The sequence below is a fragment of the Equus quagga genome, chromosome 8 (genome assembly GCF_021613505.1).
Source record: "Equus quagga isolate Etosha38 chromosome 8, UCLA_HA_Equagga_1.0, whole genome shotgun sequence".
In the NCBI taxonomy this organism is placed as follows: domain Eukaryota; kingdom Metazoa; phylum Chordata; class Mammalia; order Perissodactyla; family Equidae; genus Equus; species Equus quagga.
Genome location: NC_060274.1, coordinates 28,946,574 through 28,970,568, shown reverse-complemented (window position 1 = coordinate 28,970,568; position 23,995 = coordinate 28,946,574). Strand labels below are relative to the sequence as shown.

General features: G+C 35.9%; 1 protein-coding gene across 1 annotated transcript in view; it reads left to right on the top strand.

Moving 5' to 3' along the window:
* RSBN1L (round spermatid basic protein 1 like) overlaps nucleotides 1-23,995 on the top strand; it is a 71,484-nt gene that overhangs the window by 24,375 nt on the left and 23,114 nt on the right. Inside the window, exons 4-6 of the mRNA XM_046668910.1 lie at nucleotides 3,248-3,269; nucleotides 6,527-6,643; nucleotides 12,347-12,987. Coding sequence (XP_046524866.1) covers nucleotides 3,248-3,269; nucleotides 6,527-6,643; nucleotides 12,347-12,987 — 780 coding nt within the window. The remainder of the gene's footprint in view (nucleotides 1-3,247; nucleotides 3,270-6,526; nucleotides 6,644-12,346; nucleotides 12,988-23,995) is intronic.

Here is a 23,995-nt window from a genome sequence, read left to right as displayed (position 1 = left end):
ACTAGTGAATTTTATTATAACCAAATAAAAAAAAAATGATTTTGTTATTTAGGAACTGGTTTTCCAAAGTGGTACTTACAGGAAGAATCAACTGATATCTTGTCGATTGTAAGATTCTTTAGTGCAACACTATTATTAATTTGCTCAATAGAAATATATCAGGTAAATGAAATATATGTTACCCTGAGGTGTATGTGGCATATACTGCTGAATCGTAAGTTGACTGCATGTTTGAAAATCCCATTTGTATTTTATTTGAAATTATTTTAATCAGCTTTCTATATTATATCTTAACTTTTATTTATAAAGTATGTCTTTAGCCCCTGTGTATTTTTTCACATATGTAATTTGTAGTATGTTCTGGGTTGATAATGACTTAGTCCTTTATTCCTTCTCCTTTCCTCCGTTCTTATATTCCTTTTGTCTCTTTAGGTTTTAAACTATATCATGGGTCTCTTTGCATCTGTTTCCTTCTATCTGCTACTCCCCTTTTCCTCCTTTTTGTTTTTAAATAAAACTTGTCCTTATTGTTAAGTTGGACTTTTCAAAACAGAAATTTTCTTGTTCTTATGGTGCAATGGGGGCTGGCCCCGTGGCCTAGTGGTTAAGTTTGCACGCTTTGCTGCAAGTGGCCCAGTGTTTCGTTGGTTTGAATCCTGGGCGCGGACATGGCACTGCTCATCAAACCACGCTGAGGCAGCATCCCACATGCCACAACTAGAAGGACCCACAATGAAGAATATACAACTATGTACCGGGGGGCTTTGGGGAGAAAAAGGAAAAAAATAAAATCTTATGGTGCAGTAATTCTTACTTTTATTCTAAGAATTGTGATGGGAAGGTGAGCTGGAAATTCTTTCCAAGCCTTAGATTAGACCATGAAGGATAAAACTATTTGAAGGCTTGGTCATGAAAAGAAATGAATAAAAACTAAGAATGACAATTTTTTTTATTCCTTTTTTTTATTGAGTTATTGATAGGTTACAATCTTGTGAAATTTCACTTGTACATTAATGTTTGTCAGTCATGTTGTAGGTGCACCACTTCACCCTTTGTGCCCACCCCCCACCCCACCTTTCCCCTGGTATCCACTAAACTGTTCTTGGTCCATAGTTTTAAATTCCTCATATGAGTGGAGTCATACACAGATTATCTTTCTCTTGCTGGCTTATTTCACTTAACATAATTCTCTCAAGGTCCATCCATGTTATTGCAAATGGAATGATTTTGTTCTGTTTTGCAGCTGAGTAGTATTCCATTGTATATATGTACCACATCTTCTTTATCCATTCGTCTGTTGATGGGCACTTAGGTTGCTTCCACATCTTGGCGATTGTAAACAGTGCTGCAATAAACATTGGGGTGCACAGGACTTTTGGGATTGCTGACTTCAGGCTCTTTGGATAAATACCCAGTAGTGGGATGGCTGGATCGTATGGTAGTTCTATTTTTAGTTTTTGAGGAATCTCCATACTGTTTTCCATAGTGGCTGCACCAGTTTGCATTCCCACCAACAGTGTATGAGGGTTCCTTTTTCTCCGCAACCTCGCCAACATTTGTTGCTATTAGTTTTAGATATTTTTGTCATTCTAACGGGTGTAAGGTGATATCTTAGTGTAGTTTTGATTTGCATTTCCCTGATGATCAGCGATGATGAGCATCTTTTCATGTGCCTATTGGCCATCCGTATATCTTCTTTGGAGAAATGTCTGTTCATGTCTCCAGCCCATTTTTTGATTGGGTTGTTTGATGTTTTGTTGTTGAGTTGCGAGAGTTCTTTATATATTAAGGATATTAAGCCTTTGTCAGATATATGACTTGCAAATATTTTTTCCCAGTTAGTGGGTTGTTTTTTTGTTTCAATCCTGTTTTCATTTGCCTTGAAAAAGCTCTTTAATCTGATGAAGTCCCATTTGTTTATTCTTTCTATTGTTTCCCTTCTCTGAGAAGGCATGGTGTCCGAAAAGATCCTTTTAATACTGATGTCAAAGAGTGTACTGCCTACGTTTTCTTCCAGAAGCCTTCTGGTTTCAGGTCTCACCTTTAGGTCTTTAATCCATTTTGAGTTTATTTTGGTGAATGGTGAAAAAGAATGGTCAATTTTCATTCTTTTACATGTGGCTTTCCAGTTTTCCCAGCACCATTTGTTGAAAAGACTTTCTTTTCTCCATTGTATGCCCTCAGCTCCTTTGTCAAAGATAAGCTGTCCACAGATGTGTGGTTTTATTTCTGGGCTTTCAATTTTGTTCCATTGATGTGTGCACCTGTTTTTGTACCAGTACCATGCTGTTTTGATTACTGTAGCTTTGTAGTATGTTTTGAAGTCAGGGATTGTGATGCCTCCCGTTTTGTTCTTTTTTCTCAGGATTGCTTTAGCAATTCGGGGTCTTTTGTTGCCCCATATGAATTTTAGGATTCTTTGTTCTAATTCTGTAAAGAATGAAGAATGACAATTTTTTAAAGAACAATGTATTACAGTAAATACGCTGCCAGGGAGCCGTTTCCCTTGTGAAAAGATTTAGAAGTGTCTTTTATAAATATGAAAACATTACAGTGTGGTAGCAGATTTTATAGACAGTGGCGTTCTGAATTGTTACAGCCAAAAATGTTTATCATGGCCCAGTATTATGGACAGATAGATAGACAGATGATAATATTCTACATTCATAAGCCTTATATCTTTATAAAATACTTTTGTATGTATTTCCTATTAAATTTTTACATAAACTCCATTTTACAGCTGAAACTGAAGATCTGGCAGTTTGTTAGATCAAGGTTGTGGAGCTTAAAATGTAATTAAAAAAAATTTTTCTTTAAAGATTTTATTTTTCCTTTTTCTCCCCAAAGCCACCTGGTACATAGTTGTGTATTTTAGTTGTAGGTGCTTCTAGTTGTGGCGGTGCGACACCACCTCAGCGTGGCCTGATGAGCGGTGTCATGTCTGCGCCCAGGATTTGAACCAGCGAAACCCTGGGCCGCCAAAGCGGAGCGTGCGAACGTAACCACTCGGCCACGAGGCTGGCCCCAAGATCAAGGTTGCAGAGCTTAAACTTGAACCGACTCGGTCTTCTGAGCTTGTAGGCTTCCCACTTTCTCTTAGCGGTAACCTGTTTACCTGTGACATGTAAATAACATCTTTATGTTATCTGTAATATGATTACAGAAAATTTAATGAAGGCATTTAACGTTGGATTTTGAAAAAGAATGTGCTCTGACAAGACGCAAAAAATTCTAGGAAGGATGAAAGGAAAGTTGGAAGGCTGAGACAGGTGTGTAGGTTGGGACAGCAGGTTGTGCCACAGAAACGCTTTTCTCCTAGGTGTGTCTAGACTGATTTGTGTTTGCTGGTTCGCATAGAAGGTTTCGGGTGTGGGAGGAGGTAACTGAAGTTATGTTGTCAGTCACTCTTCCTGTCTTGGCTTTGTTTCTATAGATATTTTTCCTATAGTGACTTCACACTTTCAACTAATCTTCACCTGAACCGTTTAATATCATACTTGAAGGCATGTTCCAAGACCGTTTTTTGCACTGTTGTCTTTGTCTGTTTTCTGAATGTGTGTATGTATATATTTTTTTGTCTGATTAATTTTTTTATTGAGATAACGTTGGTTTATAACATTATGTAAATTTCAGGTGTACATCATTATATTTTGACTTCTGTGTAGACTACATTGTGTTCACCACCAAAGTCTAATTGCCATTTGTCAGCATACAAATGTACTCTTTTACTGTTTTGGGGGTAATGTGTGTGTATATTACTTATAGTTTTTTTTAAGATGGGGATGTGTAGGGGCAGGAGGTGTAGATGGGAAATCTCTCTGCCTTCTGTTCAATTTTGCTGTCAACCTAAAACTGCTCTAAAAAGTAAAGTCAATAGATAAATATATTTATAAATGAAATCTATAAAAAATTGGGTCATACTCTATTATAGTTTTATTTCCTGAGAAGCTGGTTGAATTTTATTCTGAAAAAGTTATATTTGTGACTGTGGTAGGTTTATAGTATATCATATTCTTTATATATGCCATTAAAATTCTATAGTTATTTTTTTCCTCCTTCTTCTCCTCCTTCTCCTCAAAGTCCCCTAGTACGTAGTTGTATATTCTGGTTGTAGGTCTTTCTGGTTGTGCTATGTGGGATGCCACCTCAGCATGGCTTGATGAGCGGTGCTAGGTCTGCGCCCAGGATCCAGATCAGCAAAACCGTGGGCCGCTGAAGCAGAGCGTGTGAACTTAACCACTTGGCCATGGGGCTGACCTCAAAATTGTATAGATATTTTAATCTCTGTGGTTAGAAGTTAGGATTGTGGTTATCCTTTGGGGTGCTGCATAAAGACTGGAAGGGAACGCAGGAGGGGTTGTGAGGTGCTGTTTATTTTTGTGAAAATTTAGTTGTATATGTACATGCTTTTTCCCATATGTATATTATACTTTAATAAACTTTAAAATGTTTAGTAGTTATTGTGGGGCTGGCCCTGTGGCCAAGTGGTTAAGTTGGTGCGCTCTGCCTCCGCGGCCCAGGGTTTCGCCAGGTTGGATCCTGGGTGCGGACATGGCACTGCTCATGAGGCCACGCTGAGGCGGCATCCTACATGCCACAACTAGAAGGACCCATAACTAAGAATATACAACTATGTACTAGGGGGCTTTGGGGAGAAAAAGGAAATAAAAATCTTTTGAAAAAATAGTTACTGAAATAGCACTTTGAGGTTAGTAAGATAAATAGGATAATTAGAAAAAAGAAATGTGGAGACATTTCAGATGACTGTTCTTCGGTTGTTATTTTAAATGATATGTAAATAGTTCATTTTATAAAATGTGTGGTTATTAGGAAATATTAACTTACATATATGTTAAGCTCCAGCTATTTGGAGTAACATTTTATGCCTCAGTGACAGTCTATGACAGGATTCAAGGACTTTAAACCTCAAAAAGTAAGAGTACCAAACTAATGTGAAGAGTGAGAGCAGCTTTCTCTAGTCTAGAATTTCAGCCATATGTGAGCAGATGAGGACCGTATCCAGCTTCTTCGCCTCTGTGTCCCTAACCTTTTGCTTGTACTCAGCAGTGCGTATGTGTCAAGTCAGTGAACCCCTGTTTTGCTTTGCTCTACCATCAACTGTTCTCTCATTCGCTTTGGGTATTAGCACTTTTAAGAAAAGCACTTTTGTCAGCTTGATAGGTGAAAATATCTTGTTTGAATTTGTATTTATTAGTGAGTGTAAGTTTTTAGATGTTTAATAAGTGCATGGATTTAATTCTTTGAGAATTGGCTATTGAAGTAGTCTAGACCTGAGTTCAGTATGGTGGCCAGTAGTCTCATCTGGCTGTCAACAGTTAAAATGGAGCTACTTTGAGTTAAGATATGCTGTAAGTGTAAAATATACACTGGATTTTGAAATCTTATTATGAAAAAAATATAAAATATCTCTAATAATTGTTTAGTATTGGTTTCATTTTGAAATGATGTTTTAGATATATTGGTTAGATAAAATATATTATAAAATTAATTTCACTCTTTCCTTTTGTTTCTAATGTGACTACTAGAAAATTTAAATTTACATATATGGTAAGCACTATGTTTTTATGGGACAGTGCTCATTGAGACAGTAATCTAATCATTAAGAGATTAGGACCTGAATTAGGGTAGTATTTATAGAAAGGAAAATAAGGGATTTTAAGAAAGTATGCAGTATGCATATACACTTTATAATCTCTGTTACATTATGGGGTATTTTACAGTTTTGTGTGCTTGCCTCATGGCTTTGTAATCAGCAGTAAGCTTTTTGAGGGCAAGGACTGTGTCACTACTTTTAAATTCTCCTCTACATTTTGTCTTTTGCTGGGTGCATAGAAGCTTGATTGAACAAATAAGAACATGACATCACATAATTTTATAAATTCAATTTTTAGAATGCAGATCAATGATTCCTAGAGTTCTTATACCATTTATTTTAATATAATATCACTAGCTAGATCCTTTCTAAAAGGTACAAGGGTAAGGGAACTAACATCTAGTCTTATATGTACAGGCTCTGGGTAGTCATTTTATGTTTCTTCATTTAGTCTTTATAGTAACCTATGAGAAAGATATCACCCACCACTTTACAGATTAGGAAACTGAGATGAGTAATTTTTCTAATATTATTTTACTAATTCAGATATACCCAACTTCAAACTTAGCACTTTTTCCACTGTATTTTACCGTCTCAATTAAAGTTAGCCAATTAAGTTATTTGAAGTTAGTCTACTGTTGTGGTTGACATGAAATAAGTGAAGAATAATCTTTAGAGTGAAATGTATGATGATAAATTTTGAGTTTATGATGTGTGTATTATGTATTCCACGTTCAATATATGAAAGGAAATTTAGAAATATTTTCCAGAACCTGAGTGGAAGAAAAAACTGCATGTTTGTTTTTCATTTTGATTTCTTGGTGTATTGTAATGCTAGAAATTGCACTGTAGTTCATGGAAAAAAATAAAATGGTAAGTAGTTTTAAATATTTCCTTTACTTTGTCTTTCAGATAAAATCAAAGACAAAATTAGAGAGAGAGATAAAGAAAAAGAGAGAGAAAAAAAGAAGCATAAAGTAATGAATGAGATCAAGAAAGAAAATGGAGAAGTAAAGATTTTGCTGAAAAGTAAGTTTATATTCAGTGATTTTAATTGTATTATATTGCTTAGTATACTTACTGGCTTAGTGACGAAAATAAGAAATGTTATTTGGTGCTGAATTTTGCTGAGAATAAACATTAAATGGTCAGAATACAAAAAGAAAATGTCATGTCTTTAGTATATTTATTTAATGAGTCATGAAAAAGTAGTAAAAGTTAAGTTTCATTAAACTATTAAGCTCCTTAAGTTATTTTAAAATATGTTATCTAATTCTATCTTTGCATTATTAGTCTTTATCCATATTTAGATAATCTAAAATAAAAAGCTAGAGCAATTTTTAGCATGATAGGAATGGTGGAGGAAGTGATCTTTTAAATATTTGACAGTAATTACCATATCATATTCTGGATTTAGAGGGAACATTTTACTGTGAGCTAAATTAGAACATGTACTATTTTACTCTGTGTTTCTTGCATGCTTAAGAATATCCTCTTTTTATATCCTTTTTCTTTATTGTTACAATTGTTTTCAGTTGCTGTTTATGCATGGGGCTGGGTAGTTGGGTAATAAGACAAATCCTATCAATAAACCTGAACTTTGTCAGAGAAAATTTGTGGTAGAATAGAAATATGGACAGTCTTAAATTCAGTCAGATAGCAAGATAGGAAGAATCAGTGGCATTTGTTTGTTAGACGGATAGCGAATCATTAGCTGCCCTGTCAAGTTGACAATTTACAGATGAGAGTGCGTTGACTTCGGTTAATTTCATGTTGCATTTATGTGATGGTAAGCCTTTATGTGTGCATAAGGGAGAAGAGGCCATAGCACTGCGTGTGCAACAAACTAAGAGGTTAATTTATATTATTTAAGATAAACAGCACTAGATTGTGTATTTTCATTTCATTCATTGTCATGTTTCCAGATGTTCTTTGGGAGTACTTTATGTAAGCTGTATTTTCTACTTGTCAGAAGTTTATTTTCCATAAAATTCTTTTGACCTTGAAGAAACATGTCAGAGCTTAAGTTGATGCTTACTTAGTTAATGCTCGTGGTCCTTTGGTTCTGTTTCTTTTGCTAGTGTGTTTTATCTGTGTTGTCTAATTAGATTGTAAGCCTTTTGAGGCAGGAATCAAATCTAACACACTAGTGCTGTACAGCAGCTAGTGATTAATGTTTGAAATGTTTACTTAGCTTAACCCAATTGGTTTAGTCAAATAGTTATTTTTTAATGGTTTCGTTAGATAGTCATTTTCTTATCCATTTGATTGAACAATAATGTAAATTCCTGTCACTTGGTTGAATGTTGCATTTCTAACATGCCCTTAATGTGAAATATGTGAATCTAGAGATTATGCAAACAAAATTTAAAATAGCCTAATAAATAAATATTTTCTAGTAATATGCAATAGTAACCTTGACTTTGAAGTAAATGAAAAATTTCAACTGAGCTAAACTGAAATCTAGTAATGATAAAGGGAAAAAATGAGATAGATTTGGAAATGAATTGGTGACCTCTGGGATGACCATGGAAAATGTATTTACTGCCTAATAGAGGTAAATAATAATTTAATTACTGCCTGACAAGGTTGTGAAAATTAAAGGAGGTAAATTATGGGTGAAGTGCCACGTACAGTGACTGGTCCACAGGTATTCAGTAAGCGGATATGAATCTTTCCTGTAAACATGTAGGAAAGGTTAATTCTTGTGATTAAAAAACAACAAATCTATCTCCTTTCCTCAATGGGTAGTATATAGATAATTAAATGAATAAAAACATGAGAGTCATTTGGGAAACAGTGCCTGTCCCTTTGTAGTACTAAGTGTTAACTATTGGTATTATCCAGCAAAAACAATTTGCTGTGCTTGTGTGGCCATTTCCCAGGTGAGCCTGTGATCAGGGAAGGGCATCCATTGTTATTGGTGTCTTGGAGCAACAACAGAATCAATTTGTTGGGGAGAGTATACTATTAATTACTGCTGTGTGCCCGTTTTTTCTTTATGGCCTTCACCTTCTATTCTCTCCTTGCAGTTTTCTCCTGATAATGCTAATGTTGCGAGCTTTGGCACTCACGGGCCTTGATTGTTTGATGATAGATGCTAACTCTTACTTCACACCAGTCTCATTGCCTCCAGGTTTTCATTAAGCACTGTGTCAAGTTGAATATAATAGAGATATATCCACAATTATATACATGCTAAAAAGTTTTTATTAATGCAGAAATCTTGTAAATGTTTTTCACTGATAAAATAGGATTGTTTGCTTTATTATAAATACATTAAGGGAACAAATAAATTTGAAACATAAGCTTATTTACCTCATCCTTTTATAGCTAATGTCTACCAAGTTTTTCTGAACACACTTAAATGTTCCGGCCATTTTTGTGTGTTTATTGATAAGTTGTAAGAACATAGATGTTATGATTATACTATTTTTGAAACTAAATTTTATCGTAGCATGTCAAAGAAGCTTACTGATAAGTAGGTGGAATGGGGGTTAAAGGAAGCCAGTGTCCAAGATTATTGGTAGTATTGGTAGTCCACTAAATGTCAAAGACAGGTAATGCATGGCAGGAAGAGTGAAAATATTGCCGTGTGACAAAAGCAGCGTCACTCCTCAAAGACCAAAGGTTGAAAATAACTAAGCTAATTACTACTTTTTTCTGTGTATAATACTGGAGTTATATATATTAATTTCTGTATTAGATATTAAATCAGATCCAATTTTGCTGGGCAACCTTTATTTTTTCCTTTATTAATACTAAAAGTATATACATAAAGGTTAGTGGTGGAAATTAATGCCAGCAAATTTGTGATTTTTAAAGTGTTTTTTAAAATATAATTAGCCATTAACAGCATATGCTGTTTTTGTATCTGTTTTTGTGTGTGTGTTTTTCTCTCTGTGAGTGTCTGCATCTTTTTCTGTGTCTGATTCTCTCTGGGTCTGTGTGTGTGTGTGTGTGTGTGTCTGTGTCTGTGTCTGTGTCTGTGTCTGTGGATCTGTGGGGTGAGGGTTTCCCGTCAACCTTAGACACTTATACTGTTTGAGGGTCCAAATTACTTTGACAGCAATTCTATTCTTTCTGTTTTGGGTACTTATCAGGATCCTTTAAAAAAACTACAGGTCTGATTTATTGGTCTCTGAAGAATCATAGATTTAGAGTAATGTGCACTTGAAATACTTTTTAGTATAAGAAAGAGCATTAATATTCAAAATGGTCTTTTTCCTTAAGGCATTTTAAAATTTCTTATGTATACATCCACTGCATTTCATATGTCATTCCAAGACAGGAAATGAGGGAGAGATTATATAAAACTTTAAAAATCTATCTAGTGAATGCTAATGCTTCGGTTTGGTTTAAATGTTAGGAATACACTTTACCTGTGACTGAAAGGAAGAGAAGGGAAAAACCTATAAACTTCTGGTAGTCTGTTGGTGAGAGAAGTCTTTTCATTCATAGATTCATTAACTGTTCATCTGTAACAGTGTACTAGATTTCATGAGGGATACAATGATTGGGACACAAAAAGTATCATTTCACCTCAATGCATATAAAAGTTATTTGTTTCACTCATACAAGTGTCCTGAAGGACATATGATATATAGGGATCCATGAGTGGAAAAATAATAACTTTATATGACTATATCATATATATAATAACTTTATATGAATTTTGAGTGATTTCAGTTCCAACTAGAGAGAAGAGGGAAAGGAAAATGAAGGAAATGACGTAAGAATTATCTTTAAAGGATGGGTAAACAAGAGTTCAGTAGTAAGTACTAGGCAGGGCAAGGGTATTTTAGGGAGAGGAAATGCCTTTGCCAGTAGTAGTAAAATAAGGTAGGACTAGGTATGTTTTATAAGAAATTGTAATGGTGCAGAGTGACCAGAGCATGAAGTACTGATTCCAGACTGAGGAGTTTATATTTTATTTGGTACGCATTGAGAACCCTTGGAAGCAGTTGAGTCAAGGGGTGAATATGATCCAAACAGTATATAAACTTAGAGAAAGAGTAATATGGCTCCAGCATTCAGGATGAAAGGCAGTCATGAGGCTGTTAGACCAAAAATTAAGGCAGTAGTGTTGTGGAAGTGAAAAATAATCAAGGGTGAGCTGGATAATTCTGTCAAACCTTGGAGAAATCAGGAAAAATGATTTGAGAGAATATCATTGGATTTGATATTTGACTTTTCTGGGAAAGTAAATTTGAGTAGACTGGAAGCAGAGCCAGAATTTAAGGAATAAGAATAGTAAGGTAATACAGGGAGAGCACTGGGGGTAGATGGTTCTTCACAAGAACTTTGATTGTCGAAAGAAGAGGAGAGAGAACTTTTGAGCCAGAGTTTTTGGAGTTGGTGAGAGGGACTTATTTTTGGAAAGTAGGAGGACATCTTACTTACCGGAGACAGAAAGGAATAAAAGAGATATGTGAAAACGGAAAATTTTAGGTAAAGAAGCGGGTTGGGAAGATTTAATTCATGACAGGTTATCTGTAAATGTGAAATAACAGGTGGAAACAGTGAAGCCCTTCTTTTCTCAACTGTTAGCTTAATGGCTTTTTCGTATTATCTTAGGAGGTATAATATTTTCTTAGGATGTTTACTTTTTCCTGTTTTTCTTGTGTAGAAATAAATATACACTGATATTGTTGTTTATATGTACACTTAGATTCTATAGTGGATTAATGGTTTATTCTTTTTTTTTTCCTCCCAAAACCCCCTGGTACATAGTTGTGTATTTTTAGTTGTGGGTCCTTCTAGTTGTGGCATGTGGGATGCCGTCTCACCATGGCCTGATGAGCAGTGCCATGTCTGCGCCCAGGATTCGAACTGGCGAAACCCTGGGCCACTGAAGCAGAGTGCGTGAACTTAACCACTTGGCCACGGGGCCGGCCCCCTAATGGTTTATTCTTTGGAGTTATAAATTTCTGCCCAGAGTCTACTTGCCTTTGGTTACAGAAGCTCATTAATATATAAGCTTCCTGATGCCCCATGTCTTTTACTTATACTTTTTTATTTCTCTTTTTACCAGTATAAGGGTATCATTTGTGCTTAGGATATGAGAAATGATTCTAATTGTGTCACTCCCTTATTGTACCTTATTGGATCTTTATGGGGAACTTTGTGAACTCTAGTGGACTAAAAATAGCCCATTTTAGATGCAAGAGTAGTCTGCATCTAAAGGAGGAAATATGGTAAAAAGCTAAGGAATTACTATTATATATTACTATAATCCTATTATGCTATACAAGTATTTTTCTCCCTTTGTGGTTTATAAACTTGAACACCTATTTGCAATTTTTAAGAACTTAGATAAAGTAAAACTGATGATATAAATCAGTGGGAAACACCTAGAGCACATTGTTCGTGTTCACCTTTGTTCAACTTCCCATTTTTTATGTTATACATTTAAAGCTTGAAGATTATGCTTTCTCAGACATTCATTCCTTTTGTTGCTTTAGTAAACACTGAGCATCTGCTCCATGTCAGAATGGCGCTGTGCACTATAGATGTAACTTTGCTGTAAGCCTTCCTGTGTGCATTTTTGTGTGTGTGGAGAGAGGGAAAGAGACTGACTAAATTATGATTATCAGTACTGTGTGAAACGAGTCCCAAATAGAAACCTAATTCTGAGTATAAACTTTGCTTATTTGTTATAAGATAGTTCCTAAAGCATGATTTTTAAGTAACTAAAATATGGAGTTTCAAAAAAATAACTTTTCCCAACAGGTGGGAAGGAGAAACCAAAAACAAATGTAGAAGACTTACAAATTAAAAAGGTAAAGAAGAAAAAGAAAAAGAAACACAAAGAGAATGAAAAACGGAAGCGTCCAAAAATGTACAGCAAATCTATTCAAACCATTTGCTCAGGATTGCTCTCCGATGTTGAAGGTCAAGAAGCCAAAGGCATCCTAAGTGATAACATAAAGGATTACAGTGGAAAGAATTGGGACACCAAGAACTATGATTCCAAGATTCCAGAGAACAGTGAGTTTCCCTTTGTCTCATTAAAGGAGCCACGGGTTCAGAACAACCTGAGAAGGTTGGACACTCTGGAGTTCAAGCAGCTCATTCACATTGAGCACCAGCCCAACGGGGGCGCGTCTGTTATCCACGCCTACAGTGGCGAGCTCTCCCACCTGTCTCCTGTGGAGATGGAGAGGTTCGCGGAAGAGTTTGTGGGTCTGGTGTTCAGTGAAAATGAAAACTCTGCAGCTTTCTATGTAATGGGTATTGTTCATGGGGCAGCTACTTACTTACCTGACTTTTTAGACTACTTTTCATTTAATTTTCCCAATTCGCCAGTGAAAATGGAGATATTGGGAAAGAAGGATATAGAGACAACGACTATGTCCAATTTTCATGCTCAGGTAAGAGATTTTTTATATTTTCTAGAAAACCTTTAATTATGTTTTAGACAAGTTTCTGTGTTTTTTTCTTTTCATTTTGCTATAGGTTTGAATAAAAAGGTAAGAATATAGTTAAATCTCTCGGGAATATTAAGAATAAATTACTTTCTTTATGTGAACATCAGTTTAAATTTCAGTTTCTACTTAGCTGTTTGTTCTTAGAGATAATTAATGAAATAAGATTTTGTTATCCTTTTTTGCACAGATTTATCTTGGAAATGAAACGAATGAAATGAATTTAACCATGTATTTTCCAGTCCTTACAACAGTTCTCTTACTGAAAATCACCTAAAATTGTCTTCTTGCTTTATGTGATAATGCCTTAAAAGGGCTTGACTGTGATTGCATCGCATAGGAGGTGCTGAATAAGTGTTGGCTGGTAAATACATTTAAGGTTGGCAGCAGTGCCAGGCGTAGAATGAAATCTCTTTAATCCTCTTCCAGGACTCTTTTCCTTATTCTGAGTACACCTTTTTGCTGTGTATTCAACTTATAGTCTCCACCTGAAGTGATATCTGGACGTCCAGTCACAACTACACGTACCAATCCCCTGCCCCCACAGTATGTTTGGTGTGTATTCTGTAATATAGTGTAGTCTGGAAAATAAGGTAGTATTTAAAGTTTTAATGTGTGTGGAATTATTCCCTAAAGTAACATGTTTGAGAATCGGAATTTAAATAGTTTTCAGAGCTGAAAGGGAGCTGGACAGCAATCCATTACTAGCCCTGTCATTTTATAGAATTCCAGAATGGTTGTAACTTGTCTGAGATTACACGAGTTTAGTGATAGAACCAGACTGGTATGTAGTAATAGTGTCTGCTACTTATTGAGTACCAACTGTGCCAAGAACTGCTCTAAGCTCTTTATATGTAATAACTCATTTAATCCTCATTAAAATGTATTTTAGCAACAAGGAAACATTACAGTGGAGAAGAAATTACTTACGTAAAGTCCTTCAGTACTAGATCATTTGTTTGTCGTTTATTATCTATCTACTACATGCCAGGTTTTATGCTAGGCCTCTTGACTTCCAATACCTTTTATTTCTACATATCACAAACTTTCTTACTGCCATACTCTGCAAGTTTATTTCAGTAATTTTTTAAATGTCATAATACTTAACACTTGCTTTTCAAATAGCTTTTAAGGTTAGGAATTATTAATATTTTATTAAATAATAATTTTCATCTTAACTATGTAATAAGTATAACATGAATACTGTGCTTTTGTTATTAAATAAAATGAAATGCTGGGACTTGTTAATCATGCCACTGTGTGACTAGGTTGTGGGTCTCAAGTCCTTGAAGAGCCGCCTACCCTGGTTGCCATCACCTGCTCAGGGTTCTTGGGTAATCTGTATGGCACAGTGGAGGCTCTAGGCAGATGCATCATCTTTGTTAGCAGCTGTCGTTCTGGCCCCATCTATGTGATCTGTCAGCTGCAAGGACTGCTTTTACCTCTTTCGCTGTAGAGTTAATAGCAGGAAGATACCCGTGCAGGGTCTGTGTTCCTTTAACCTAGGATCCTCCAGACCCACTCGTTCTGTGGTGTGGGGAAGGATAGCTGGTAAAACGCTGCCCTGAGCTGCTCATTTGGTATGTCCTCCACACTGGATTCTTACGCTGCTTGTGTATTTAAGAGCCTAGGAGACTGAGCAGTTGTTTTCTGCAGAGTGGAAGGGAGCCTTGGGTTGGTCCTTACGTGCTGGCTTCATGAACCCGCATGGGATCCCAGAGAGAGTGGTAGAAGAAAAATGAGCATGCTTACTGTAGCTTAGTTTTATTTCTAATTTCTTGACTTTCCCCAGTAAAAGCTCTCTCAACCTAACTGGTGGTATCCCTTCAGGAAATGATTTTTTAAAACCGTTTATACAGCTTTTTATTTGGGAAAATGCTTTATGAATTACACAGGGACTGACTTACAAACATATATTTAGAGCTAAACCTCGAGACTTTTATTGTCTTGAATGTGAGAACCAGTCTTCCAAATTTAATTTGTAGAAATATTTGATAGTAGTATTTTAAGGTAGTGGGTTGTGGCTGGCTTACTGAGCGTGGCTGGATGACCTCTGATATGGGGCGAGTGGAAAGGGAAGGGGTCAGATCCTCCTCCTGCTGTTCACCAGTGACACTGGATGGCTGTGTAAGCTCTTTTTTTTTAAGATTGGCGCCTGAGCTAAGATCTGTTGCCAGTCTTCTTCTTCTTCTTCTCCTGCCCAAAGCCCCCCAGTACATAGTTGTGTATTCTAGTTGTAGGTCCTTGTTCTGCTGTGTGGGACGCCGCCTCAGCATGGCTTGATGAGCAGTGCCGTATCCACGCCCGGGATCCATAACAGCAAAACCCTGGGTCACTGAAGCAGAGTGCACGAACTTAACCACTTGGCCACGGGGCTGGCCCCTACTTAGGCTCTTTATGTCTCAGTGCCCTCACCTACAAAATAAAGATAATAATAGTACTCTATTCACAGGGTTGTTAGAGATGCTTCATAGAATATAGCAGGTTATACAGAGATAGTTGTTATACCGACTTAGTGCAGTCTTACAACAGCTTTCCATTTGTTGACCAGCGCTGCCTGCCTTCTGAGTGAGGCCTCTTAAGAGTGTGTTAATTGATGGTAGGGAGTTCAGCAAGGACGGAAGATCAGAAATCACTGCAGCTGCTTTGCATATGGACCAGGAGTTGACTAAATTGTGGTATGTGCACACAATGGAGTATTATCCAGCAATGAAAAGGAGTACAGTACTGATATGTGCTGCAGTGTGAATGAACCTGAAAACGTTCTGCTGGGTGGAAGGAGCCAGTCACAAAAGGTCACATGTTGTGTGATTCCATGTATAGTAAATATCCAGAGTGGGTAAATGCATAGAAATAGAAAGTAGATTGGTGGCTGCCAGGGACTGGAGGAAGAGGAAAATGGGGAGTAACTGCTTAATGGGTATGGGATTTCCTTTCTTTTTTTTTTAACTAATGTTTTTTTATTGAGATAATTGACATGACATTGTATTAGTTTTGATGTGCACATAATGCTTTGATATATGTATATATTGTGAAATGATTTCCACAATAAGTTTAGTTAACATCCATCACTGCACACAGTACGGTTTTTTTTCTTGTGATGAGAACTTTTAAGCTGTACCCTGAGCAAATTTCAAATATACAAATCCAGAATTAACTGTAGTCACTGTGACGTACATTACATCCCAAAGACTCATTTACCCTATTAACTGGAAGTTTGTACTTTTTGACCACCTTCACCCATTTTGCCCCCCAACCCTCCTGCCCCCAACAACCACCAGTCTGTTCTCTGTATCTGTGAATTCAGGTTTTGTTTGTTTGTTTTTAAGATTCCACGTGCAAGTGAGGCATACAGTATTTGTCTTTGTGTGATTTATTTCACTTAGCATAATACCCTCAGGGTCCATCCCTGTTGTCTCAAATGATAGGATTTCCTTCCTTTTTTGTGGCTGAATAGTATTCCTCAGACACACACCACAGTTCTTTTATCCATTCATCCATTAAGGAGCACTTCAGTTTTTCCGTCTCTATGTCTTGGCTATTGTAAATAATGCAGTGAACGTAGCGTGTGGATATCTTTTCGACAGCGATTTCGTTTCCTTTGGATAAATACCCAAAAGTGGACATACTGGACCATATGTTAGTTCTATTTTAATTTTTAAATTTTTTAAAGATAAACTTTTTTAAAGCTTTTTTAAAACTGATTTTTAAAATTAAGCTTTTTACTGAAGTATAATATGTACACAGAATGCACATATTATAAATGTGTAGCTTGATGAATCTTTACAAAGTGAACAAACCCATGATTTTAAAACTAATATTACTAGTAGCCAGAGCCCTCCCCAAGCCTCTCTTTGTCAGTACCCTGACCCCCCATACATACACAAACACCTAGGTAACTACTCTCCTGACTTCGAACACCACAGATAAATTTTACCTGTTTTTGAACTTTTATATAATGGAATCAAATAGTATGTACATTGGTATGTGTGGCTTCTTTCCTTTAGCATTGTGTTTGTCAGATTCATCCATCTTGTGTTTAGTAAGTTTGTTTTCTCATTGCTGTATCTTACTCTATTGTATGAATATACCACAATTTATTTATTCTGTTTACTATTGATGGATATTTGAGTTGTTTCCACTTTGGGGCTGTTACAACAGAGATGCTATGAATATTTTTGTGCATGTGTTTTGGTGAGCATATGTATTTGTTTCTGTTGGCTATATACTACTATACATAGGATTGGAATTTCAGGATCAAAAGGTATGCAAATGTTAGCTTCACTAGATACTGCAGTTTTTCCAAAGTTATTGTCCCAATTTACATTCCCACCAGCAGTGTTCCATGTTCTTGGGCACACTTAATAGTGTCTCTCTTTTCCATTTTAGCTATTCTGGTGGCTGTATTACTGTATCAATTAGTGGGTTTAAATTGCATTTCTCTGATGACTAAGGAGGTCAAGCACCTTTTAATATAATTATTGTCCAGTTGTATATCCTCTTTTGTAAAAGTACCTGGTCTACTCTTGCCCTGTTGGACTTTTTTTCTAATTGATTTGTTGGAGTTCTTTGTATATTGTAGATAAGAATCTTGTTAGCTATAAGTATTGCAAATACTTTCTTTCACTCAGTGGCTTGCCTTTTCATTATTGAGTGTCTTTGATGGCTAGAAGTTCTTAAGTTTAATGTAATCTAACTTATAAGGTTTTTTCCCCTACTTATGGATACTGCTTTTTGTGTCCTCTTTATGAAATCTTCATCTACCCCAAAGATCATTAATACATTCTATGAAGTTTTCTTCTGGAAACTTTTATTGTTTCATCTTTCACATTTAAATCTATAGTTCTTCTGGAATTGATTTGTATATATATGGTATGAGATAAAGATCAAGGTTCACATTTTGCCTATAGGCATTCAGCGGACACAGTCATTTATTGAAAAGACACCCATTTCCCTGTTACATTGCAGTGTTGCCGTAGTCATAAATCAGTTGATCATATATGTGGGTTTCTGGGCTCTCTTTAATTCTATTATTCTATTTGTCTTAATTGCTATGGCTTTCTAATAAATCTTGATATCTAGTGGAATAAGTTTATCTATTTTGTGTTCTTTAAGATTTCCCTGGCTCTTTATATTTCCACATAAACTTTATAGTTAGCTTATCAGATTCTACAGAAAAATCTGCTGGGGTATTGATTGGGATTACATTGAGTCTGTAGGCAGTAGAATTGATGTCTTTACAATATTGAATCTTCCAGTCTGTGATCATGGTATTTCCCTTCATTTGTCATTTTATTTTCTCCCAATAATGTTTTTTTAGTTTTTAGCCTACAGATCTTAACACATTTTTTGTTAGATTTATTTCTAGGTATTTGAGGACTTCGTTTTGTTCATCACTCCTTTGAGAACTTGGAAACTCTGGGCACCCTGTTAGAGTATGACATTAACACTTGTCTTGAGAAATTGAAAATGGATCATGTACCTCATTTCTCTTGCAGCATCTGCCTTCCCCTTATCTATGGCATTACCATGCATGCTTGTTAGGAGAGACATAGTGAAGCTCTATATATTTGGTGGCTGATTCAAATGAATTAGCCTACAGACTACTGTGTGAATAGTTGAGATGATAATATTAATTGAGCTAATGCCTGTTAGTATTCCAGGGAAAGGAAGGGAGGTATCAATATTGGAATGTGGTTTCACTTAATATCAACCATAACAAAGACAAGTTGTAGGTAATAAAGCCAAATTCACATTCTGGCGGTTGCTCAGGAATAATATTTGATAATTTGGTCCTGATGGCTTCTGATTAACTCAGTTCAGTAGGTTAGATTCAGTAGAACCTGTTTAGGTGTGAGGTAGTGCTTTTTACAGAGCGGAGGAGAGCAGACTTGTAAAGAAAAGTTTCAAAATTTTGTAATGCAGTAACTATTCTTTAATTCCCCTTTCTACTTTTTATATTCTGAAAACCTTTAATCCAGTCAAAACCAGTTAAAAAAAGCAGTATCCAAAAGATCCAGAAACATAAGAGATAATAGTGTGAGTTGAAAAAGAAGGATGCGGATCTGACCTTTACTCTTTTTGTTTGATCTTACTTTGGAGAATACGTTTAGCAGCATTAAAGAAATTCATGATAGTGATAATAAGTATCTATGTAATTAATTAGTACTGTTTTTTAGTGGATAAAATAGAATATATAATAATGTCAAAATATGTATTTTGTGTTTTCTTGTATTATGTTATTGTAACCTGTGCAAATAGTGAAGCTTAGAATCTTGTAAATAAAAACCCATTGGTTTGAATTTTAAGACAGGTGCTCATATGTCCAAGTTTAGGTCTGACTCAAAGAAGCAATACCAGCAGGGCCGCTAATACCGTCAATTGTTGCTGCAGTGATTACAATAGTGTGAATGGTGACCCCATATCGTGCCACCTCATGGCTCCGACTGCCCGTGGCTTGTGGAACCCAAACCAAGTCCATGCTCTGTGTTCATCCTCATGAAACTAGTTTTCTTTTTTTTTTTTTTTAAATTAAAATCAGAGCAATCAAAGTAATTTGCCCTAAGTTCTCTAGAAACTAAAAGCTGACAAATTAACGTGGCCATTTCTATGGTCTTTATATAGTGATAGTGTTTGTATCTGTGATACTGCTCTGCAGTTTTCACAGAAACTCCTTTTTGCACCTGTTCAGCCTTTCTCCTTGGAACATGTTAATTTGAGATTTCTTTGAGTGTATGTGTATATATGTGTGTGTAAACACAGACACACACATATACACATACACATGCACGACACTGACAAAGGATCAAGACGTGCTATTGTTTGGTCTTTGGTTTTGGAATTCTTTTTGCTTGTATAGTTCTGTTTTCCATCTTCATCTGTATCCTTGCAGGTTGTCTGAAAATGTTGAAGATCATGTGGAATTATATGTTGTTTTAATAGGTCATGTCATTTCTCTGATGATGTGGCTCTGAGGTTAGTGGTATAATAACAATCAAACTGTGTGATATGGGTCTATTTGAGAATGGAAACATATACACGGATTTTTGTTGAAAGTTTGTAACTCATCTATATCATTTCTTTTGCTGCGGTAAACAAACACACACCCTTAAAACTTAGTGGCTTAAAGTTGTTTCTTCTAGTTCTTTTGGGCTCTCTGGACAGTTCTTTTGGTTTCTGTCAGCTTGGCTGGAGCTGGATGGCCTAATTCCCATTTCTGGTGGTGGACATGTCAGGTGGTCTTAGCAGGCTTTGCTTATATGTCTGGCAGGTGGTGCAGGGTCGGTGGGGTGATGCTCATATTTGTCTCATCATCTGGCAGGTTAGCCTGGGCTCATAGGCATAGCGAGAGTTGCAGGATTCCATCGAGCAGAAAGAGGGCAGTCCCCAGTGCACAAGCCTCTGCCTGTGTTGTGTTTGCTAATGTCCCGTTGGCCAAAGCACGTCACGTGACCAAACCCAGATTCACTTGTTGACAATAGGAGTGGCACAGTTACTTGTTCAAAGTGAGCATACATGTTTGGAAGAATTTTTGCCAGTCTTTCACATCTGTCCTAGTTTTTCTGCCATCTATGTTTTGTTCAAATAGTCATCTGGACATTTATTGTTCTCCTGTGTCTTTGATGTTAGGGAAGCAAAAAGGCGAGTAAGACAGGAATAAATGACATTTCTGTCTTAGAGTAAATATTTCTGTCAAGGAATAAATGAGAGTTCTATCTTGTCACTCAGTATTTAATTAGCACGCACTCTGAACCCTGTAGTAAGAGCTCTGAGAATATGAAAACTGGAGCAATTGTCTTCTAATCACTCGTTCCCCATCCCCAGACTCTAAATCTTGTTTTTTTATTTTATTCTGGTTCTAAGTTGTTTGTATCAAATAACCTGTGTCAGGGGGCTGGCCTGGTGGCTTAGTGGTTGGGTTTGTGGGTTCAGATCCCAGGTGCAAACCTGGCACCACTCTTCAGGCTGGGCTGTGGCGGTGTCCCACATAAAATAGAGGAACATTGGCACAGATGTTGGCTCAGCAACAATCTTCCTCACACACAAAAAACCCAAAAAACCTATGTCAGGTGTTAATTTATGATTAAATGGCTAATATATTAATAGTGAAACAATCTGATTTGTTAGCCTTGCCTCTGCAGAATGAGGGGAGAAAACTAACATTTGTTGAGTTCATGCTGGGGTCATTCACTGTGCTAGGTCAATAAAGACGATTTGATATGTCATCTTTGAACCATTGCCTGCCTTTGTACTAAATTTTCATTTTGACCAATTGTACCTGTCACATCTTCCTTGAATGCTTATAAACTAATATATACAAGATATTATTATGGCAGGTACCAGATGCTCTAATTGAGAATGGAGCCTTTTTTCTTTATTGTAGTAATTTTAAAATGAATAACACTTTCGTTCTTATTTTAGTTGAAGTTATATGGATATTTTTTAAATAAAATGTTGATTAACAATGTCATTATTTTGATTTTTAAAGGATATGCCAGATGTGATGGGGTATGGCTCCCCCTTGTGGCACGTTTATTTATGTGTGATGTTTAGATTGCCTCTGTCAGAAGATGATGAGCTGGCCTTATTTTTTAAAATTCGAGACTCTCCTCTTTCCTCTTCCACTCCCTCCGCAAACCAGCAGAATTGAACCAACAGCCTCTTCTCCCCTCACCTCCTCAATTTTTGGCTCTAATAACTATCCTGTTTTTGTATTTTCTTGACATTGATGCTGATACTTAGCTAGAAACATTTATAATATCTTCTCTATTTATTATGGATCACTATTAAAGTATTTTGTGGAACTTTTATTATTTTGGGATGTTGATAGGTATACTAATAAGAAAAACAGGTTTTGAAGTCAAAATAGTTTGTGTAATCCGGGCCAAATAAGTTGTTTGTTTACTGTGCACTTATCAGAAACTATAACAGCCAGTGTGTGGTGAGCCTCCCCAGCAGGAAGAGTTTTCCAGGCTCACTGGGCTGCAGTCTCCTCTGCAGGGACTGACAGAGCAGGGGGCACATTGTGGGAACCAGCAGGTTGTTTCAAATGCTTCATGGTTTTTGACTTGCGTATTACCATACTTGCTTCTTCCCTTGTTGCAGCAATTTTTATAAGTAAAATAAGAGAAAGCAGTATTAAGATTATAGATTAAGATAAATCTTATGGATTTATTTTTGGCAGTGTATTTCCTGTCAGGAAGGCTACTTTTTTTCTTTTTGTAGCCAGCTGACCTCAGGATCATAAGGTTTTTTGTTTGTGTGTTTTTAAAGATTACTTTACATGAGGAATGAACAGAATTTTAGTTTAAACAATTCATTTCCCATTAACCAAAACTTCTGAGATTTTGTTCTTGACAATTTACTGGCAGTGAATACAAGAAGGCACCTATTTCCTGCTTTTTTCTTTCCCTTTGTAAAGTTTATAGGGAATATGAGAGGGGAAAAGAGAAAATGCAGTCACTTTTGACCAATGATGGTGGTAGGTTTTTTTGTGGGGTAGAGAGACTGTAGGGAGGAGATTTAGGTTTAAAATGTTACATCTGTTCTAAAAGGTGCTATTTAAATATAAACTTAGTATTTAAATATAAGCTTTTGCAAATATATAAAAAGGTATTTCCATCTTTTATTGTGGTGTTTTTTGAGAGAGCGATACCTAATTGGAAGGAACGATATGTGTACTCTTTGTGGCTCTGCATTTCTTTTAGAAATCATATAAGATACTTTTTAAAGGAGTGACATGTTTTGATATTTTCGGGTTAATTTTTTAACTGCATTAGGAAACTGATGGTTTGATTGATGTTTACTGAAGTGAATAGAAGCAGATACAGTGATCTCGTGTCCAGTGTTGTCAGGATGTGAGCTTTTCCTGATAGATGATTTTTCTCTATAATGGAAGCATGTAGTTTTAAGTACTGAGATTTTGATGAAGATGCACTTTTTACTGAGCATATGCAGCATAATTTAGCTCTTTGTTTTCCATGTAGGTTTGTCATTATGATGTTGTAATACTGATGTCCTGGGGGAGCCACAGTTGTGCTTGCCTCTTGCCCCTCCTCCCCCTTCCATATCTGTGGTTTCTTATCCTTTATGGTTTTAGAGATTAGTTAGAATTAGACCTAATGTAGAAAATATATATAAGAAGAGTGCCCTTTTATGAATCGCGGTCTTTGTGGCGTTTATTTGGCTATTTAGAGATTCCTTCAACCCTTACCTGTTTCCTCCCCCCACCCCACTGTCATTGAGTTGTAATTGTTGGATAGATGATTTTAAGAGAATTGAGGCTTTTTTAAAAATGATACTGTAGTTTTACTTTTATTCCATGGACTCGGGAAAACTGGATATTTGCTATGTAGTGCTTGCAGTAAAATGGGTGTCACCTCAATCAAGAAGTATTTACTTTTTTGTGAAAATGTGTGGATTATATTCTTGTATTTTGTTTTAACAGCTTAAGTGCTATCTATATATTTCATCGAGGTATATACTTTTTTAATCTGAATACATTGTTATGTGTAATTTACCATGTTTAAAACATTAAATTAATGGATGCAACTGATTTAGTGTATATTTGAAGTATTGAGTTATTACACTAGAAAGTTGTATCAAATGGTGTATAATTGAGTTGTATCACAATGTATTTTAAAATTCAAATTACTTTCACAACCTAAGATATTTTGATGACTTCAATTTACTTTTTAAAATTTAATTTTAAATTTAAATAGATTTGTATCCATCCTCTTGGATTATCATAGTATTATCTTTAATATTTGGAGAATAAATGTTTTTGAAGAAAATTTCTGTTTCATTTTAAACATGATAGCTAAGTATATATAGTTTTTATAAAGACCATACTTTCTAGTAGAATTTACTGGTGGTTTTAATAGTAGAGAAACAGGATGTACTTTGCAGTTTCAGCACATTTTGGTGAAGAGGGAGAGAGAATTGTACTTTTATT